Raw genomic sequence first — 18,348 nt, forward strand, 5'->3', positions numbered from 1 at the left:
GATTAGCTCATTTTGGTGATATCTCCGGAGCATCTCCGTGCGAGAGAACAGATTAAATTCCAGGAATTTTATAAACTTTTTATGGAAAGTCATTCTGAAAGATTCTAACAAAGCGACCAGGGAGGCAAATCTAATATTGTAGTAATAAGAGTCATGACCCAACATGGGGTGAACCCGTGTTTCTTCCTTCAAGGGCGTCATATTCACGCTATCCATATCCATGTTATCCAGTACTGTGCAATAGTAAACTAAAAGCATGTTTTGAAGAAACGGCATAGATGATGTATATTAACCACAAGACTATTGCAAAGGCCTGTAAATCGGGAGTGACTAACATCTGCAAATGAAACTGAGAATTAACGATACGCTTGTACACTGAGTTGTACATATATCAGCACATTTGTTTATTTTCCTGAGTCTCAGTCTCACAGTATTCTAACATCACAATATCACGATGGTATGACGCTCTTAATATTAAACCCCATCCTTATTTACAGTAACAGCTGGCCTACACTGCGCCCGTAAGCTGTCTCTAGGCATCAAACTTAATCTATAAATTTCTTTATTTATTTATGATACACAAATGATTTCTTTCAAGAATTGAAAGCAGAGAGATATTCTTTTTTTTTGTAGATGTGAATAAAATATTCCCTGAGAGCATGCAACAACATGCATAATAAGAAATACGATTTGTTGGCTCAATATGAGTGCAGTGTAACGTTTGACTGAATTACAAAAATGTCTTGTTAGAATAAAATTCAGACTTTTATTTCTTTTTATTTTCGAAGGAGCGTCAGATTCGTACCTTTACAGGCTATACCGCTGTTGCCGACATATTTGTATTTCTCGTAACCGTCCAGACACATACACCGTGACCTGCCGTTACTCGTACAGTACACGGAGTTCTCCGAGCAGGGGTCTGTCCGGTCGCAGTCTACAAAAGAGAGAACGCTGATCCGTGCTCGGGATTTCATGTAAGACGACTTCGTGTAACATACAGAAGCGTTGTTAATTTTCTTACGTGATAAAGCAATGCAAACAATAGTTGGTATTAACACACCTACTTCAAGTTCATGATTAATCATTGCATTTGTACCACGATTATTACACATTTTAATATTTACATGGAAATAATAAATAACAGATATAGTTCCGTTTTCGTTATCAGCAAGATTTCACTTTACCAAAAGGCAGTTAAGGGTGGAAAGACGAAAAGGGAGATAAATCTTACCTTTTTTGCCTGTTGCCACGTGAGTAGACGAGGGTAAAAAAGCAAAATTAAAGATAAGTGTGAACGTTTGATAGTTAAGCGAACATTTATGGTTGTTTCAACTAAATTGCGGTGCTTATTCCAACATTGTCCACCTCATAATCCAAGTATACCTGTTTGATTTTAGTTAAAAGTCAATGACACCTAAAAAAGTCGGTTTTTATTTTTGTTTGTATTGAGAGTACTTTGTTTGAAATGACATAGGATACAAAGTCTCTGTATCTAAATGTTATGTTGAAAACGATTTCCTCATAAGAAACTTATGTTCTTAATCTTACCTTCACATAATCGCTCCACAGAGAGTTCAAAACCTTCCCGACACTGACAGCTGAACTGGGTATCATGCCAAACACACAGTTTGTTATAGGAACAGGCGGCACCTTCTGATATACAATCACCTAAAACGGACATGAGGTGACGGGTAGAATCGCGACAATGAAAACAAAATCAAATACCGGGTGAGACTGCGACATAATTAAAACAGACATGTAATACAACAGAAATGAAATAGACATATAGTACCGCGTAGGACGGTGACAAAATTTAATCAGATATGTGACACAAGATGAGATCGTGACAGAATTCAAATAGATATGCAATACCGAATGAGATCGTGACACAATTAAAACAGACATATGGTGCCGGGTGATATCGTGACATAATTAAAACAGACATATGGTACCAGATGAGATCGTGGCATAATTAGAACAGACATGTGGTACCAGATGAGATCGTGGCATAATTAGAACAGTCATGTGGTACCAGATGAGATCGTGGCATAATTAGAACAGACATGTGGTACCGGATGAGATCGTGACATAATTAGAACAGACATGTGGTACCAGATGAGATAGTGACATTATTAAAACAGACATATGGTACCAGATGAGATCGTGGCATAATTAGAACAGACATGTGGTACCAGATGAGATCGTGACATAATTAGAACAGACATGTGGTACCTGATGAGATAGTGACATTATTAAAACAGTCATGTGGTACCAGATGAGATCGTGACATAATTAGAACAGACATGTGGTACCGGATGAGATAGTGACATTATTAAAACAGTCATGTGGTACCGGATGAGATCGTGGCATAATTAGAACAGACATGTGGTACCAGATGAGATAGTGACATAATTAGAACAGACATGTGGTACCTGATGAGATAGTGACATTATTAAAACAGTCATGTGGTACCAGATGAGATCGTGACATAATTAGAGCAGACATGTGGTACCGGATGAGATAGTGACATTATTAAAACAGTCATGTGGTACCAGATGAGATCGTGACATAATTAGAGCAGACATGTGGTACCGGATGAGATAGTGACATTATTAAAACAGTCATGTGGTACCGGATGAGATCGTGGCAGAATTAAAACAGACGTGATATACCAGTACAGAAGACAACGGATATTGATGGTACCGTGATGGCAGTAGATATCAGGTGGAGGTCATGACAAAATAAAGAATTGGGTGGGATACATCTTGAAATCAAGCTGATGAGCAACTAATATCAAATTATTTTTTTTTTGTCAAAACTATATAATGTACGTAATACAAGTACTGTTCAGAGCCGGAGAGTAGACGTACGGTGGCAGAAGTAAGTGCTGGTTTTGGAGGATCTCATGAGGTATTTGGTGGGGTCCAGGCAGGTACAGCGGTATGACCCAGGGGTGTTCACGCAGGTAGATCCGAACCCACACAGGTGCTCACCCCCACCACATTCATCCACGTCTGCAGCAAAAAAAGAGAGATTATATGCGACTTAGATACATAGTATATCATAGACAATTTATATACTGGCTTGGTACGTGAATTAAATTCGCTCATTAGCCTAAAATATCCCCTGCGTCTTTCTAACATCATCAAAATCTGCTTATTGCTTCGCCTTGTATAAATCCGTCATAATTTTATACTTTATATACATGTACTTTCTAAGTTCTTAAGTGCTTTGGTGTTAAAACAGAAACCTCTCTGTTCATTACTGCGTGGGAATGTTAATGTACGGTCTGGATTTCTTTGTGTAGTTCTATATATACAGCTTCACTGTATTATCAGAGTGTAAAATTACGTTTGATGGTCGTGGGTTTCTCCCGGGCTCTCCCTGATTTCCTCCCACTATAATGCTGGCCGTCGTAGAAGTGAAATATTCTTGAGTAAACAGCAATATGCTGTTTATACCTTTACACACATTTGGTTGTGTTGTAAATATATTCACAGCACTATGTTTACGCCACTAATCAATAGGGGTGTTTCGAGTTCGAAACCTTCAATCGTTAAAATAAAAAAGTCCTACTTTATCAGGTAATCTGTCAATAATGTCAGGCAACCTTTGTAGGCATTAATTACCAACCACTTGTCTCATCGTTTTCCAAAGACACAAGTGACACCTCTTTTGTTACGTATTTCATTTTTGAATCACATTTATTATAATACGGGCGTCTGAAAAAAATCCCGACGGAGTTATTTAGAGTAGACAAATGATGGATGAAATTGAGGATCTGAACGTTTGTGAAGTTGAGAAGATTATAAAGGAAAGAGGTGCCATTTGTGTCGCTGGATCACGGTGAGACAAGTGTTCGGTAATTATTCTCTACACAGGTTGCCTAACATTTTCACATGATACAGGAGGACTTGCCAAATGTCGGTGGTTTTATCCTGGCTCTCCGGTTTCCTCCCTCCAGAAAACGCCAAGGAACAAGTGAAAAAGCCTAGTATGTCGTTACAACAACAATCGAATGAATATAATGATGAGTGACAATCATTTGGTTGGTGTACATTTCATCACATACCTGAACATTTCTGGCCGTCATACGTCATACCCGATGGACATTGGCAATGGTAACTCCCTGGTGTGTTCACACAGCGAGAACTTTCGCCACACTGAGCAATACCCTCCGCGCATTCGTCAATATCTGAAGTGAGTGATCAAAACAGGGAATATTCATTCAAAAACTTTCAGGAAAAAAGTATATAAAGACACTCCCTGTACTAAAATTATAATTTTATATAAATATTTTATCTCTGAGGACAAAGAGACAATACCACTCAAAAGTAAAAATTTGTTCAAAACTTCATTTTGAAAGAAGTAGATAGAAAACCGGTACTAGACAATGGTATGGCATGGAAGTACAAGACTGACAAGAACACAGTTGAATATATACTCTTAAAATGGTCTGGGATATTCTCTGTAAGTGAGCCCCAATTATAATACTAGTATTCAATATGTTTAATTGGATATTTGTTTATTTCATTGGTGTTTTACGCCGTACTCGAGAATATTTCATTTATACGATGGCGGCAAGTATTATCGTGGGAGGAAAACGGGCAGAACCCGGTGGAAACACACGACCATCAGCAGGTTGCTGAGGACCGTCCCACGTATGCCCGGAGAGGAAGCCAGCATGAGCTGGATTTGAACTGACAGGGACCGTCTTGATGAGAAGCTCCTAGGTCATTACGCTGCGCTCGCGCGCTAACCAACTGAGCCACGGAGGCCCCTTTAATTGGATAACCAATTCATCAATAACGCTGGGATAGCAGTTTTAGAAATCGAAATACCGCTTCCCCGTTTTAGTCGTCGTTTACTCAGTCAAATCCATGGAAAAGGATGGACAAGTTTAATTGCACCCAAACAGATTCATGTTTTACCCGGCACCAAAGTGGTTTGACGGTTATCCTCACACTTTGATACAATCACTGTTTCGAGAAAAATCCGGCTGGAGTATGCCCTAAGATTTTCTTTAATAGCCTAAGATTATTAGCAGGAACAGAGATTCGATGTAAATATAAGGCAGCAGTCATAATTAATCATTTTGCAGCTGGAACTTTGACATGGCTTTAGTAAAAACGTGTTGAGAGTCCAATTTGCTAAATCACTTGTAAACTTGCGTCTTATAATACACTTTAGTGTTCCAGATATGATAGAAAACTAAATTAAATCATTTTTATACAAGACTGTGTGTACTAATGCATGCTTTCCGCGAGTACACTGATACTGAAGATGGGTATATATGATTCACACACCTGCGCAGTTCCACACCCCATTGCTGACGAATGAGGACTTCCTGTATCCTTGGTAACAGTGACACACAGGCTGGGCGCCGCTCAGGTTTGGGAAGCACCAGAAGGAATTCTCCGCACATCGCGTACTGTACGCACAGATGGAATTTCTTACTGCAATTACACGAATTATGTACCAGACCCAGTTGTTCAAAAGCACATTAACAATTAAGCATCCGGCATTATGCTTTGTCAGGACTGGAAGCACCATTAGACGGTGATGTATCAGAAATTAAGAGGTATAGATATTTAAATCTGAACGTGCTTGTTATATGCAACTCTGTAAGTCATTATAAACTGGAAGGCCATGAGGTGACCATATCATAGAAACCTGAATCACGATGCCGTGTCTCTTGAGCACTACGTATCTCATTCGCATGATGGCTGGGCGGGAAGAGATGCGTTCTCGGGTTACAGAAATAACTCCCGCCTGATTGGTTGAAATTTATAACATGCTTTCGATTTTGTCCGTGTGCACGTTTTATCTACATTTTTCGTCACAAAAAAGGTACGATTTTGAAACTTTGGGTCGGATGCTTTTTCATACATAGGCATATTTAATATTGTCTTTTGTTTTGACTTTTAAAGCGGGTTAACTTTAATAAATCTCATTGGTTTACCTGGTTACTACTGATTTCGTTGTATTAAGAATTCGTGTGACCTTCACAGGGATTTGTATTCGTTGCAAAGGTATTTGGACACACTGTTAATATGCAGCTTCTGTGAAAATGCTACTGTTGACAAATTCACTAACAAATGCACGTAATTATACACATTCATCTCAGAAATGTAGAAATACTATGAATGTGAACAGTTTTTATGTCATTTATGACCATGTTTTTTTATGTTTTTAAGTCATTTTTAAGTGCACTTTGCGCTTGTGGGCCGAACACAGTCGAACTCGCCTGCAGAGCATGGTATGGATCACGTGACGTTACAAGTAAACAGCTGTACAGATTCTACAGCTCTTCATATTTCCAAACAGAGCACATCCTAGTGAGACCTATGGATTTTGGCACAGCACACCTTATGGAGCATATAATGCTATAAAAACTATGATATTCCTTTACATTAAAGGATTGTCTTTCAGGAAAAGGTTATTTTTATAAATCTAATTGTTATCTGTGAGTAACTTTTGATCGTTTGAAAACAGACGTGTGCATGGTGACGAAAAGTCAATCCATCAATGAACATGGCAGCAGAACTAATGTTACAGAGCTGATCGTTTGAAATAATGGCTTTAAGAACAAAGACAATTTAACTTAGTTCAATTATCTTTTCTCATTGCAAGCTGTAATTTATATATCTTAATTTTATTTAAATGCAGTAAAACTGTAGCAGTGCGGCATACTACGAAGCGGAAACTAAGTGCTTTTTTATCGGATCGGGTGAGAAAGACAGGTACGCCTACCGAAGTTCATACTTCGATTTCGGCAGCGTACATTTCTTTTCCAAACAGGTTGCAATGAGTTCCAGTTTTTTTAACCCATCACCTACATTCAGCTGTCTGTAAAATCAACCGTACTCGCTATCAAAAGTGCCTTGCGTTAGTGACACGTAACACCACAAGCTCTTCACGTTGATGTGTTGGGCGTTCATATCATAACAAAGAAAAGGCAGTTAGAATACTTTTTGTAGCTCATAAGGTTAGTCTCCATAAGCTTGGTCTCAACACAATGCTTCGGTGACGTCTTAAATACCCAAAAGCATGTGGTATGCTGGACAAAGGACGTGGAGAGTAATTTGTTTACAAGCGCTGTACCGCCAAGCGTTAAGCAGTAACACAGTTTTATCTACTGTCTCCGCGATTAGACTGTTTTAGACTGAGTTGTTTTTAATAACAGAATTTCATAGCATCAGCTCTAAAGCCGCAAGGCCGTGAGATCATACACTACAAGTAAAAATAATAAAATTCATTTATTTAGGTTATATTTTACTCTACAACGTGTAAACAATTTCAAATATGGCAGTGTCAGATACATGGTTTACAGTAAATTCGATAGCAGTGTAAGGTAACTGATGTCGCCCTAAGTCAAAACATGTGGAACTCCGCCCAAAATACAGCATGCCACTGGTTCTTGAATAATTATGGCGTCGCCCGAGGCAACGCCCTCTTTCCGTGTAAACCGAGCTTATGCAGTTTCACATTATGACTTAGAATATGTGTTCTTACTTCATTTTCTCTGCACGAATAAGAACTTTCATATGTAGAGCTTGTGTTGTTATGACTGATCTTACAGTCAGCTGAAATATAGGCGACTGTCTAAAAGAAACGGACTAAAGTGAGAATTATACATTTAACAATTTGATTTCTATGGCCTTAATTGAAACCATATATTGTGTTGTACAGGTCTACTGTCGCATAACTCATTCATGTGATTCTTATGGCCATTCGTGCATATCAATACCTTCCCACATACTGCCGGAGAGGAAGCCAGCATAAGCTGGGCTTGAACTCACAGCGACCGGATTGATAAGAGACTCCTGGGTGATTACACTGCGCCAGTGAGCTAACCAACTGAGCCACGGAGGTCCCCTCTCGTCATAACGTCATACACACCAGGCAAAACCATTATTATAGAATATAGAACAGTTATATAGAACAGAATTTCTCCTTTTATTTATTCATGTTAAAAGTTATAGTACTAGCGTGAAGAAATGGATCGATTAATTTCAAGCATATTTATAGATTCATAATGAATTCCTGAACCATTAAATAAACCCGTATGAATGTGTAGGCCTAACTAGTGACAGGCACAATAGATAAAAATGCCTGAGTACGTATACATGTATGTATTTATTATTTATTTGCCTGGTGTTTAACGACGGCGGCCAGCAGCATTATGATGGCATGATAGGAATTACGATGGCAGCTGGCATAATTCCTCACGTACGACCGGAGAGGAAGCCAGCTCGAGCTGGACTGGACCTTACATTGACCGCAATAATGAGAGACTCCTGCGTCGATGCGCCGGGTTGGCATGCGTACCACCTCGGCCACGTAGGCCCCTATATGTAAATGTATATAGGGATCATGTGGGAACTGTGATTACCCAAATCAACCAATCCCTAAATCAGTTGATGTCTGACAGAAAATCTCGTGAGTGAACGGCATATTGTACGCTGTGTAACCCTAATCTAGTTAATTTGGCGTGATCAGACTACACTAACACATCTGCGCGTGTCTGGGATGTGTCATTTTTTTAAAGGAGGTCTTTCATCGCCCTAGCGGCATATCTGAAGGGCAAGGCATGGCCACCGAAGTCATGCACGGATCAATATATCGGCTGCCGTAATTTGTGCATCGGAAACCCGTTCGTACATATATGACTGGGGCACCATGGCTGTAATTAATATGAGATGATATGGGACAGATGGTTTCCGGGCATCCGGAGTATGTCATTATCGATGTGTATCAAAAACGGTTGAATTAACCGGTGGAATGTGGCAATCTGCTGATACATTCCAACACAATTCAATTAGTCTAAACGAATGCGTCATCACTGAGCACACTGATAGACATACTGATGCGAGCGGCACCTATTGTCGTTAAACGTGACGTAGATTTACTACTTGGAAGCCGTTATATAAGATATATCATTTTGCATAACTTTGTTATACAATATTTCAAATTTGTAAAATACCAATCAAATAAACAAATAAATCATAAGTAAATTTAAAAAGTGATACCTATATATCACCGGTCACTGTATACTTTGCCTCTGTTACACTAACATATTAGTGCTAAGTATCTTAGTTTGTGTCAAATTAGGAAAAGGACATGTTTCAGAATATATACGGAAAATCAATAATAGGTGATACAGACAATAATATTAATCAGCCTTGTTCACTGAAAATGTGATATTCCTTTCTTTTTGTAAAGCATTTGTATAGCATACATTTTCACCTGATAAATCATACGAAATGAATTCTGAAAATTGGTATTTGTGATATTCTTAATTGCCATGCTGTTTATAGATAGCTGGACAATCCATGCAGGCTACTCATGCATATGCGTGGCAAGATAAAGAGCTAACCACCAAACTGAAGTAATGTAAGCTGTGAAGTGTATATATAAAACTAGAAAAAGTCCTATATATTATGCTTTTTGTGAGTATATTGTATGTATTTATAGCTAATATGTTAACTACGCTTACTTCGAGGGTACATTTTCTGTGAGTTTGCCTCTAGCCAAGTTAAACGAAGGAAGAATTCACTTTAACTGGCTTCCGTCGAACAACACTGAAGAAAATGTCTGCATGGTTTCTTCAACAACAAAAAAATGCCTGTTAGCTGTTTACAACAAAGTATCTCAAATATAGCTTAAACGCTTAGGGCTTTTTAAAGGGAAGGTTTACAATCGAATTTTGACTGTTTGCTTTCGTAAAGGTCAGTGTTTCCAGTGACTTTTCTAAAGCCGTGTGTACCGCATGTGACTTGCAACAGAACATATCACTGGCGCTTACACGTTTGTTGGTTTACATGTAGCACAATAACCAGCATGGAAATAAGACATCCTGTACACATGAGATAAATTCATTTCAATACATGCATACCACACGAAAAAGGAAAATAAGAATATGTAATAAAAACAAATGATAATAATAAAAAAAAATCGCTGAAATACGTTTCAGATTTGATCAAAATGACCCTCACATAATCTGCATTGCCCTGCCCATATATGTGTTTGAATGTTACTATGTTAATACTAGCAATTAACTTTTGTCATATTTTCAATTCCATACAGACCTGTCTGACTGTTTTTATTCAGTTAACTATTACATGTAGTTCTACACTGTTAGTTAATGGGGTGGAAAAGCTGCCGGATAACCATTAGTCCATTAACTTAACACACGTTATTTCATATGGAGTGTATATCAGTTGTATGTGAACTATCGTTAAAAACAGTTACAGCTATGGTAAAATCCAAAATTTTTATACATGAAATAAACTGGTAATATTTGCAGTTCTTGATCTAATAATGTCATTCGATATAAAAGTTATCAAATTTCATGTTATCAAGGAAAATGAAATTAACAGAACAATGTGAATGCTCTTAAAAATGAAAAAAATATATATAGCGAGACTAGAGTACAAATGAATGAAAAGGTTGGTTTAAAAAGCGAGTGAGACTTTCTAATGAAAATAAAAAAGTTTATGTTGTTCTTTAAATTCGATTATTTTATTCTCTACATACGTTTTAATTTTATTTTCAGATGTCTCTAAAATTTTACCTTAAATTTAATCCACGCCAGCTTTTGCTATTTTATATTTTAATTATTTGAAACTTATTAAACATGGACATGATCAGCAAAACGAAACCAAAGACGAACTGGACTATATAATAATGTCACATTTTACAGGATTCCAAAAACATGAACATCAATGAGCGGTTATGAGATACACGTAGCAAAGGTGTGCTAAAGTAAACAATGATTTAAAATCTTCTTACTTATACTTAGATACTCTTATAAGTATACTCACATTTGTCGCCAACCGATTTAGCAGGCGGCAGCACTTCCAATAATAAACTTAAACATAATGCCAGGCGAACGGGCGTCCGGTGTAACTCCAACGCCATTTTGGATGTGAAAATCTACGCTACCAGGTGAATGAGCGCCTCCAGTTAGCTAGCGAGATGTCATTCCTAAAATTACGCTCCGCCAAAAAAATCTCTCGTTTTCATACAGGATCGAAAACAATGACACGTAAGGTGGTGAATAAAGCAATTTATTAAAGTGGATTAGTTTTAGACAGCAATGCTTAAAACCGCGCTACCAAGGTTTGTGTTTGTTCGTTTATTTTGGGCCAGGGCCGAACTGATCACTCTGCCTAATAAAGCACACAGATGGAGAGCCGATGGCAATGTGGGCCGGGCTCAAAACGAGGCTCTCTACCACTTAATACGTGACAGCGACGCAGTCACGTGGCAGGCAATTAGTAAATGATTCTTTTAAACAAACGCTGGCCTGTTGTATCGGTCAGATCGAGAAGATGCCACGGTGATTCATAATGGTATAGTGTTGATATAAGCTGATGAACATCACATCAATGACAAGCCCACACAAAGCGTCGTTCTTTCACGATTCTGATCAATTTTTGCCAGGGGTGCAAACCTTTACCAAAGTGTGATACTTTTCCCACCTATAACGCGTGAATCATTTTATAGTGAGTAAAGCATCTTGTGTAATGTTTTTTCTTGGTGGGTGGGGTGGTGGTGATAGAGGCGATAAAATAATGCCATAGAAAACGTTGTTAAACCACATTATTTATTTATCCGTTTAACGCCCTTCGTCAGGTACGTCACAAACATCCTGACTTAAAATTGCAGCCGAATCATACATCTAGAGATGGGTTTGAGTGACCCCGTGTCGTCATACCATGACGCTCTACCGATTACAGATAGTGACACGACGGAAGGATAGGGTCGGTCAGACATAGCCAAGAAATCGGCTGTGGACTTTAAATGTTGGGTATGGTCGAGTTCACAGCCGAGACGACGCCCATAGTAAGATTCCTCTATTATAACAGCGCCTTCCGACAAACAAGCCAGAGGAACAAAAATACCTGATAAAACGTGGGCAAAAGATTTCGCCTTCTTCAGGATGTTTTCTCTCATTTGTGCCTTATACTCTCATGTGCCTTATAACTGGCACAGTGGCATTTGGACGTTATGCTATTGTATTCGCTCGCGGCGCATGCGCACACGTTTTTCTTGCCATGACGCATGGCCTCTGGGGCCAATTGCATAAAGCTGCGTACGGAGTAAAACTACCGTACGGAAAATTTACGCAAGTACATTTGCCAAATCAATGGCAATTTCATAAATCTCTCCGTATAATTTGGAGTAAATTTCCGCGTACTTTTGTCCGTAAAAGAAGGTCTTTTTTTGGATGTCGTTATAGATAGACGTGTTACGACAATCAGAAATGGGTTATTGCTTATGCAGGCGGGTACATGGCCACAGACCAACATTATTTTTTCAATCGCCACAGTGTTAACCTTTACCGCTGTAGCTCAGTCCCAAACATTCCGTGGCCAATAAGCTTTAGTGCACACCTGGCCCAACCAGCGAGAAAGAAGCAATAAAAATCTTCACATAGGCTGACCGTCAAAATGTGGACGCCGGCAGCTGGGATGGGTGCTAAGCAACGCCAAGGGGACGTCACTCGCAACCTCATCACCACCTTTCACCTTGTGTCCTCTCGCGCAGAATTTCAAATTCATCATTAAAACTCATACCTGCCAAAAGCTTAGACAATTTCCATCATTTTGTTACCAAAGCATGCACCTGTACACCAAAAAGGGCAGGCTGGAAGCCTTTTTTTACCCCAAAATACACAGAATTACACCCCTCCCGAAAAACGGAAGTTGTAATGGCGGTCTGTGTCCACATGCCGCCGCAGCTTGTGTAAGTTGCTTGTACGTTAGAGGTAGGCCGACTTAATTTCATTGTCGCCTATTTGGATATTTATTTCAAATAATTACTTTTGTACTTTCATCCCAGACGGTTTTGGTGAAATTTAATGTTATAGCGCTACAAGTTCAGTGAATTTTCATAGTGCAGCTGATGGATAATGTGCTCCGGTGTGACGTCAGGCGGGAAGAAAATGGCGGTCCGGAGTTGACAACACGAATCGACGACCAAGAGGTTAGAAATGTTCACATATGGTGTAATATAAGGTATTATTTACAACTTGATTAGGTAAAACAGATCGACGAGGTAAGATGCTGCTTGTATCCGTGCATTTTATGAAGGGACACGTGTTTATTTCTTCACTGTGAACGGTTTACGCAAGACTTCAGATGGAAAACGAAAAGGTTTTCAAGCAGTCGAGCGATGACATGTCGGATTTTGTCTTTATACTTATTTTAACTGTGCAAATATTTTACTCTACAAATACCAATGTACCGCATACTGTTTAGTTGATGTGGTTTCACTGGGGAGGGGTGGGGGTCACAAGAAAATACATCACATTGTCTTGTGACATGATTATAAATTAGTTGATTGACTGGTTGCTCTGAATTATGGGAAATTGACATTGACAGCTGCCGTTTTTTACTTCAATTATCATGGCATTCAATGTTGTAAAAAAGGCAAAGAAGCCTAATTGGAATCGCAGGGCGACCAAGGCATTGGTCATGGCCGTTGAGGATCATGACCAGGTTATTAAGGCAAAGGGGGCCTCCGTGGCTCAGTCGGTTAGCGCGCTAGCGCAGCGTAATGACCCAGGAGCCTCTCACCAATGCGGTCGCTGTGAGTTCAAGTCCAGCTCATGCTGGCTTCCTCTCCGGCCGTAAGTGAGAAGGTCTGTTAGCAACCTGCGGATGGTCGTGGGTTTCCCCCGGGCTCTGCCCGGTTTCCACCCACCATAATGCGGGCCGCCGTCGTATAAGTGAAATATTCTTGAGTACGGCGTAAAACACCAATCAAATAAAATAAATAAATATTAAGGCAAAGTTCGGTAAAAAAATGTGGCTAAATCTGAGGAGAACAGAGCTTGGACTGGGATATAACAGAGGTACGTTAGGCCTAAATATTAATGCTGCAATGGACAGTTTCATTGTTGTGACGTAATTTGTTTCCCTACCTTAATCTGTGTTCTTAAAAGTGAATTTATGAGGGCAGAAATAGGCTGAAAAAAAGGAGTAAAAAATTAATTATGATATCCCATCCTCAGTGACCTTTGGATTTAAAAAGAATTGTTTGTCCTCTTGTGTCCAGATAAACTGAAGGCTAATCACAGCTAATCACACCTTTAAATAGACATCAGCACCGCTTTAGTTTAATACTCTTCTATTAATTATGGCATATTAAACAATTTATTACAGATAAATGCATGTTAGTAAAATGCATATATACATTCAAGCTGTTTTAGGCTAAAACAAAAACAGCTGAGAGCTCCTAAAAGTATATTTTATTTATTTGATTAGTATTTTTACGCCATATTCAAGAATATTTCACTTATACGACGGCGGCCAGCATTATGGTGGGAGTAAACCGGGCAGAGCCCTGGGGGAAACCCACGACCATCCGCAGGTTGTTGCCAGACCTTTCCGGTCGCAAAGGCTCCTGGGTCATTACACTGCGCTAGCTGGCTAACCAACTGAGCCACGGAGGCCCCCAGAAAAGTATATTTTAAATCCGTCTTAAAGGTTTCAATTGCAGATAATAGCTCTACTGGGAGATATTGCGATAGGAGGGGGTCTCAGTGAGCTGACATTGTACAAGGTAGTTTAGAAAAACCTATAATATTGTCCATTACTGTCGGTGTGACCCTAGCGAAACTATGAAGTGGTTGATATCGCTAGTGTGGCTGCTTGTACAGTCTCTTAATTTTTCGGCGATGACCACTAGGCTTGTCTTCCATCACTATGATATACCAATGATTTATTGTAAGTTTGAATGTGGCAAAGCTCATGAATATTTTACCAAAGATTTGCTTTACCCAGACACTCCAGTTTGCTCCACCCAGAAAACTAATCGCTATCACACAAATAAAAATTCCTGAGTATGGCATGAAATAATATTTAAGCAGTAAATAAGCATGTGGTGTGGTTAGGTGTCAATCACAGTGTGTTGGGCTGGTCAAGTTCGTGTCTCTCTAACTCACACACAGGGAAGCCTTTGATACTATGTATTTAAATATCTTTGTTAAAATCAATGTTCAGATGGTTTTCCATTTGAGCTGTCAGCCATTAGAATGCCGATTAAATTTACAAAAACAGGTTTAGTTGAACAAATGCAAATGACTTGCAAAATGTTTACTTTGTAGAGGACGGTCGTGAAGATGAGCCATCCATGGGTGATGTCCCCTATACAATACCATCTGAACAAGGTACATGTCACTATATATAAGTATATTTACGATACTGGTTCAAAAATGTGCAAATATATGTACAGGGCATTGATATGTTAACACATCCTCCTTCATCAGACCAGTCTTATTTGCATAAACGATCTTGTTATTCTGCTCAGTTCTAATATTAACTGATTAATATGCATAATTAATGAACAGTTTCGCCCGGCAAACAATTCCAGATGATACAATAAGAGATGTGTCAGGTACACAGTTAAGCGAGAAATCCAATTTCTACTCTTAATTAACATAGCTTCTGTGCTAAAATTGACCAAAATTTGGAATTTTGCTTTGGTCAGAATATCCGTAGATAAAAGTAGTTTACAAGCATCTTGTGGGTTATCATTTCCGCTTCTCACTTAAACACTATTAATGGTATTCAGCCTTCACTGGGCAGTTGATATCCTCTATACATGTTACCCTGCTTATTCATGCTATATATATTTAGGTCTATTCTTGACCAGTTTCACTCTTACTAGATTATCTCCTCACAACTTTATATCTTGCAACGGATTTTTTTGAAATATGCCTACAGAACCACCAGCGTCTTCCCATACCTTTGAAGATTATGCCATCCAACCCAGTGAAACGCCATCTGCTGTGCAAGGTAATGACTATTTCGACGATTCTATAAAATAACTCACATATACACACATGATGGTGATACTAATACTGTTACTGATACATATATATCCTCCCTTTACCAATGGGGTATCAGTAATATATCACTGTGGTAAAATTAACCACTGCGGGTTCAATAAAATTAGGGGCCTCCGTGGCTCAGTCGGTTAGCGCGCTAGCGCAGCGCAATGACCCAGGAGCCTCTCACCAATGCGGTCGCTGTGAGTTCAAGTCCAGCTCATGCTGGCTTCCTCTCCGGCCGTACGTGAGAAGGTCTGCCACCAACCTGCGGATGGTCGTGGGTTTCCCCCGGGCTCTGCCCGGTTTCCACCCACCATAATGCTGGCCGCCGTCGTATAAGTGAAATATTCTTGAGTACGGCGTAAAACACCAATCAAAAAAAAAAAAAAAAAAAATCAATCAATAAAATTAGGGGCCTCCGTGGCTCAGCCGGTTAGCGCGCTAGCGCAGCGTAATGACCCAGGAGCCTCTCACCAATGCGGTCGCTGTGAGTTCAAGTCCAGCTCATGCTGGCTTCCTCTCCGGCCGTACGTTGGAAGGTCTGCCAGCAACCTGCGGATGGTCGTGGGTTTCCCCCGGGCTGTGCCCGGTTTCCACCCACCATAATGCGGGCCGCCGTCGTGTAAGTGAAATATGCTTGAGTACGGCGTAAAACACCAATCAAACAAACAATCAAACAAACAAACAAATCAATAAAATTACTGCTGTATTCAAAGGTATTCTGAACACATACAGTTAGGTAAAGAAATTCACAGAGAAAACCATTTGTCATTATCAGGAAAGTCTATTAATAATCTCATAAAATTAGTCCCTTCGGTATCACACATGTATGATGAAGTTAATAGGACGTGTAATTCTCTCCAAAATTTCTTAAACTACAGGCATGACGGGTAACACATGCAAACATTATAACAAAATCAGAGTGGTGCCAGACAAAGACACAAAAAAGAACGACTGTGTCATTGCTAGATTCTTAATGAGCTAGTGATCCAATCAGAAAGGCCGTTATCTGGAATGCAACATCCACTAAGTCGGGAGAAACTACTTTACTTCGAATTAGAAGATTTATCCTCGTGTTTGTCATCCAGTGGAATCATTGCTTGCTGTAGGATCAAGAGCAGCTTTTCATTATCCCGAGCTTATACTGGACAATTATTTTTGTACGTCTTTGTAATATGCATTCTACTAATGCAGATGAACTTATCTATACGTATTTTGACTAAGGTCTAATTCAAATAAAATGACACGGTCATTTCAGGTATATATAGCAATGAAGTAGATCTGCTCGATTTGTGTAAAACAAGACATATAAATGTATAATTAAGGAAATACACCACATGCAGCATATTCAGAACGACTTTATAATACTTGTGGGTTGTCAAACACGAATTATTTGAATAACAGCATTATGGCGGTTGATCCGATGGTGTATGAGGCAGACACACAACTGGTGGCAAGTCTGTCGGTTAAGGGAAGATAATCTTTGCAAGGATATTACAAACTTGTGGCCACTTGTTTAAACGGTGTTTGAAAGAACATTTGTGATTGGCTGACTAGCACGAGGAAAAGTCTGCTAACTCACGGTAAAGTAATTACCCCTGACTCAGTGAACCTATCGGCATGCTGCATTCTAAATAACGGCATTTTTGACTGGATTACTAACACGGGAGGAAGTGATACTTTCCCGCGTGAAATAAATTTCAGTAAACAAGTTCTCTTTTTGGGGGGCCGTCGAAAAAAAAGAGAATAAAGTATCTAATCCAGCTAACTCGGGGCAAAGTACATTGTAGCATCCCCATACTATATGGCCAATGAGAAACTATTATTTTATATATTAGCATTTTTACTGGTTGGTTAAGTCCTCCCCCCCCGCGATATAGTTTTTTTATTCACTCTTTGTTCGATAGCTAAAAAATAATGTTCCTTCCGCAGATCCTGCCCATTGATAACTAATGCTTCAAAAGGTACAATGGGTTTTTGTATCATCCAGACAAGCTCTCTTTGTCTGGTTCATGAACATTGGGAATGGTTGGCTAAACATGTAACGAGAAAAGGTGTTTACGTTGAAATCTAGAGGCATTAAACATGTGGAGGGCACAAGTTATTTTTTGTCTGGGAATCCTAAACATGTTTACCCCCAAAACACATGGTAAACTGAACATGTTTGATACCTATGCACGAAGCAACTGCAAACCTCCACGCATTACCAGCTTCAATTTTTTTTAAACATGTCATTATCTAAACAAGTATAAAAAGGAGATGCTTAGCTCGTTCTGCAGGGGAATTAATTGTCTTCAATCACACCAGTATTTAAGGAAGGTCTGTAAAAATATGCAACATTTAACCATACAATATAAAACATTGAAGTAATGTTGAAAATGCATGTAACATTAAACCGTAGCAAACAGATCTCTCACGAGACCCACAGCAATTCTGTCTGAATACTACACCACAACTGTACTCCAACCAATGTCCGGTCACAATAACGTAATAATTAATGCCAT

General features: G+C 39.2%; 1 protein-coding gene across 1 annotated transcript in view; it reads right to left on the bottom strand.

Annotated features, from left to right (window-relative positions):
- Nucleotides 1-18,348, bottom strand: part of LOC135470647 (fibrillin-1-like) — a 47,206-nt gene that overhangs the window by 25,175 nt on the left and 3,683 nt on the right. The window contains exons 2-6 of the mRNA XM_064749681.1: nucleotides 5,307-5,456; nucleotides 4,073-4,195; nucleotides 2,871-3,014; nucleotides 1,549-1,668; nucleotides 806-934 (exon numbers count right to left, since the gene is read on the bottom strand). Coding sequence (XP_064605751.1) covers nucleotides 806-934; nucleotides 1,549-1,668; nucleotides 2,871-3,014; nucleotides 4,073-4,195; nucleotides 5,307-5,456 — 666 coding nt within the window. The remainder of the gene's footprint in view (nucleotides 1-805; nucleotides 935-1,548; nucleotides 1,669-2,870; nucleotides 3,015-4,072; nucleotides 4,196-5,306; nucleotides 5,457-18,348) is intronic.

Source organism: Liolophura sinensis, chromosome 7, assembly GCF_032854445.1.
Source record: "Liolophura sinensis isolate JHLJ2023 chromosome 7, CUHK_Ljap_v2, whole genome shotgun sequence".
NCBI lineage: Eukaryota > Metazoa > Mollusca > Polyplacophora > Chitonida > Chitonidae > Liolophura > Liolophura sinensis.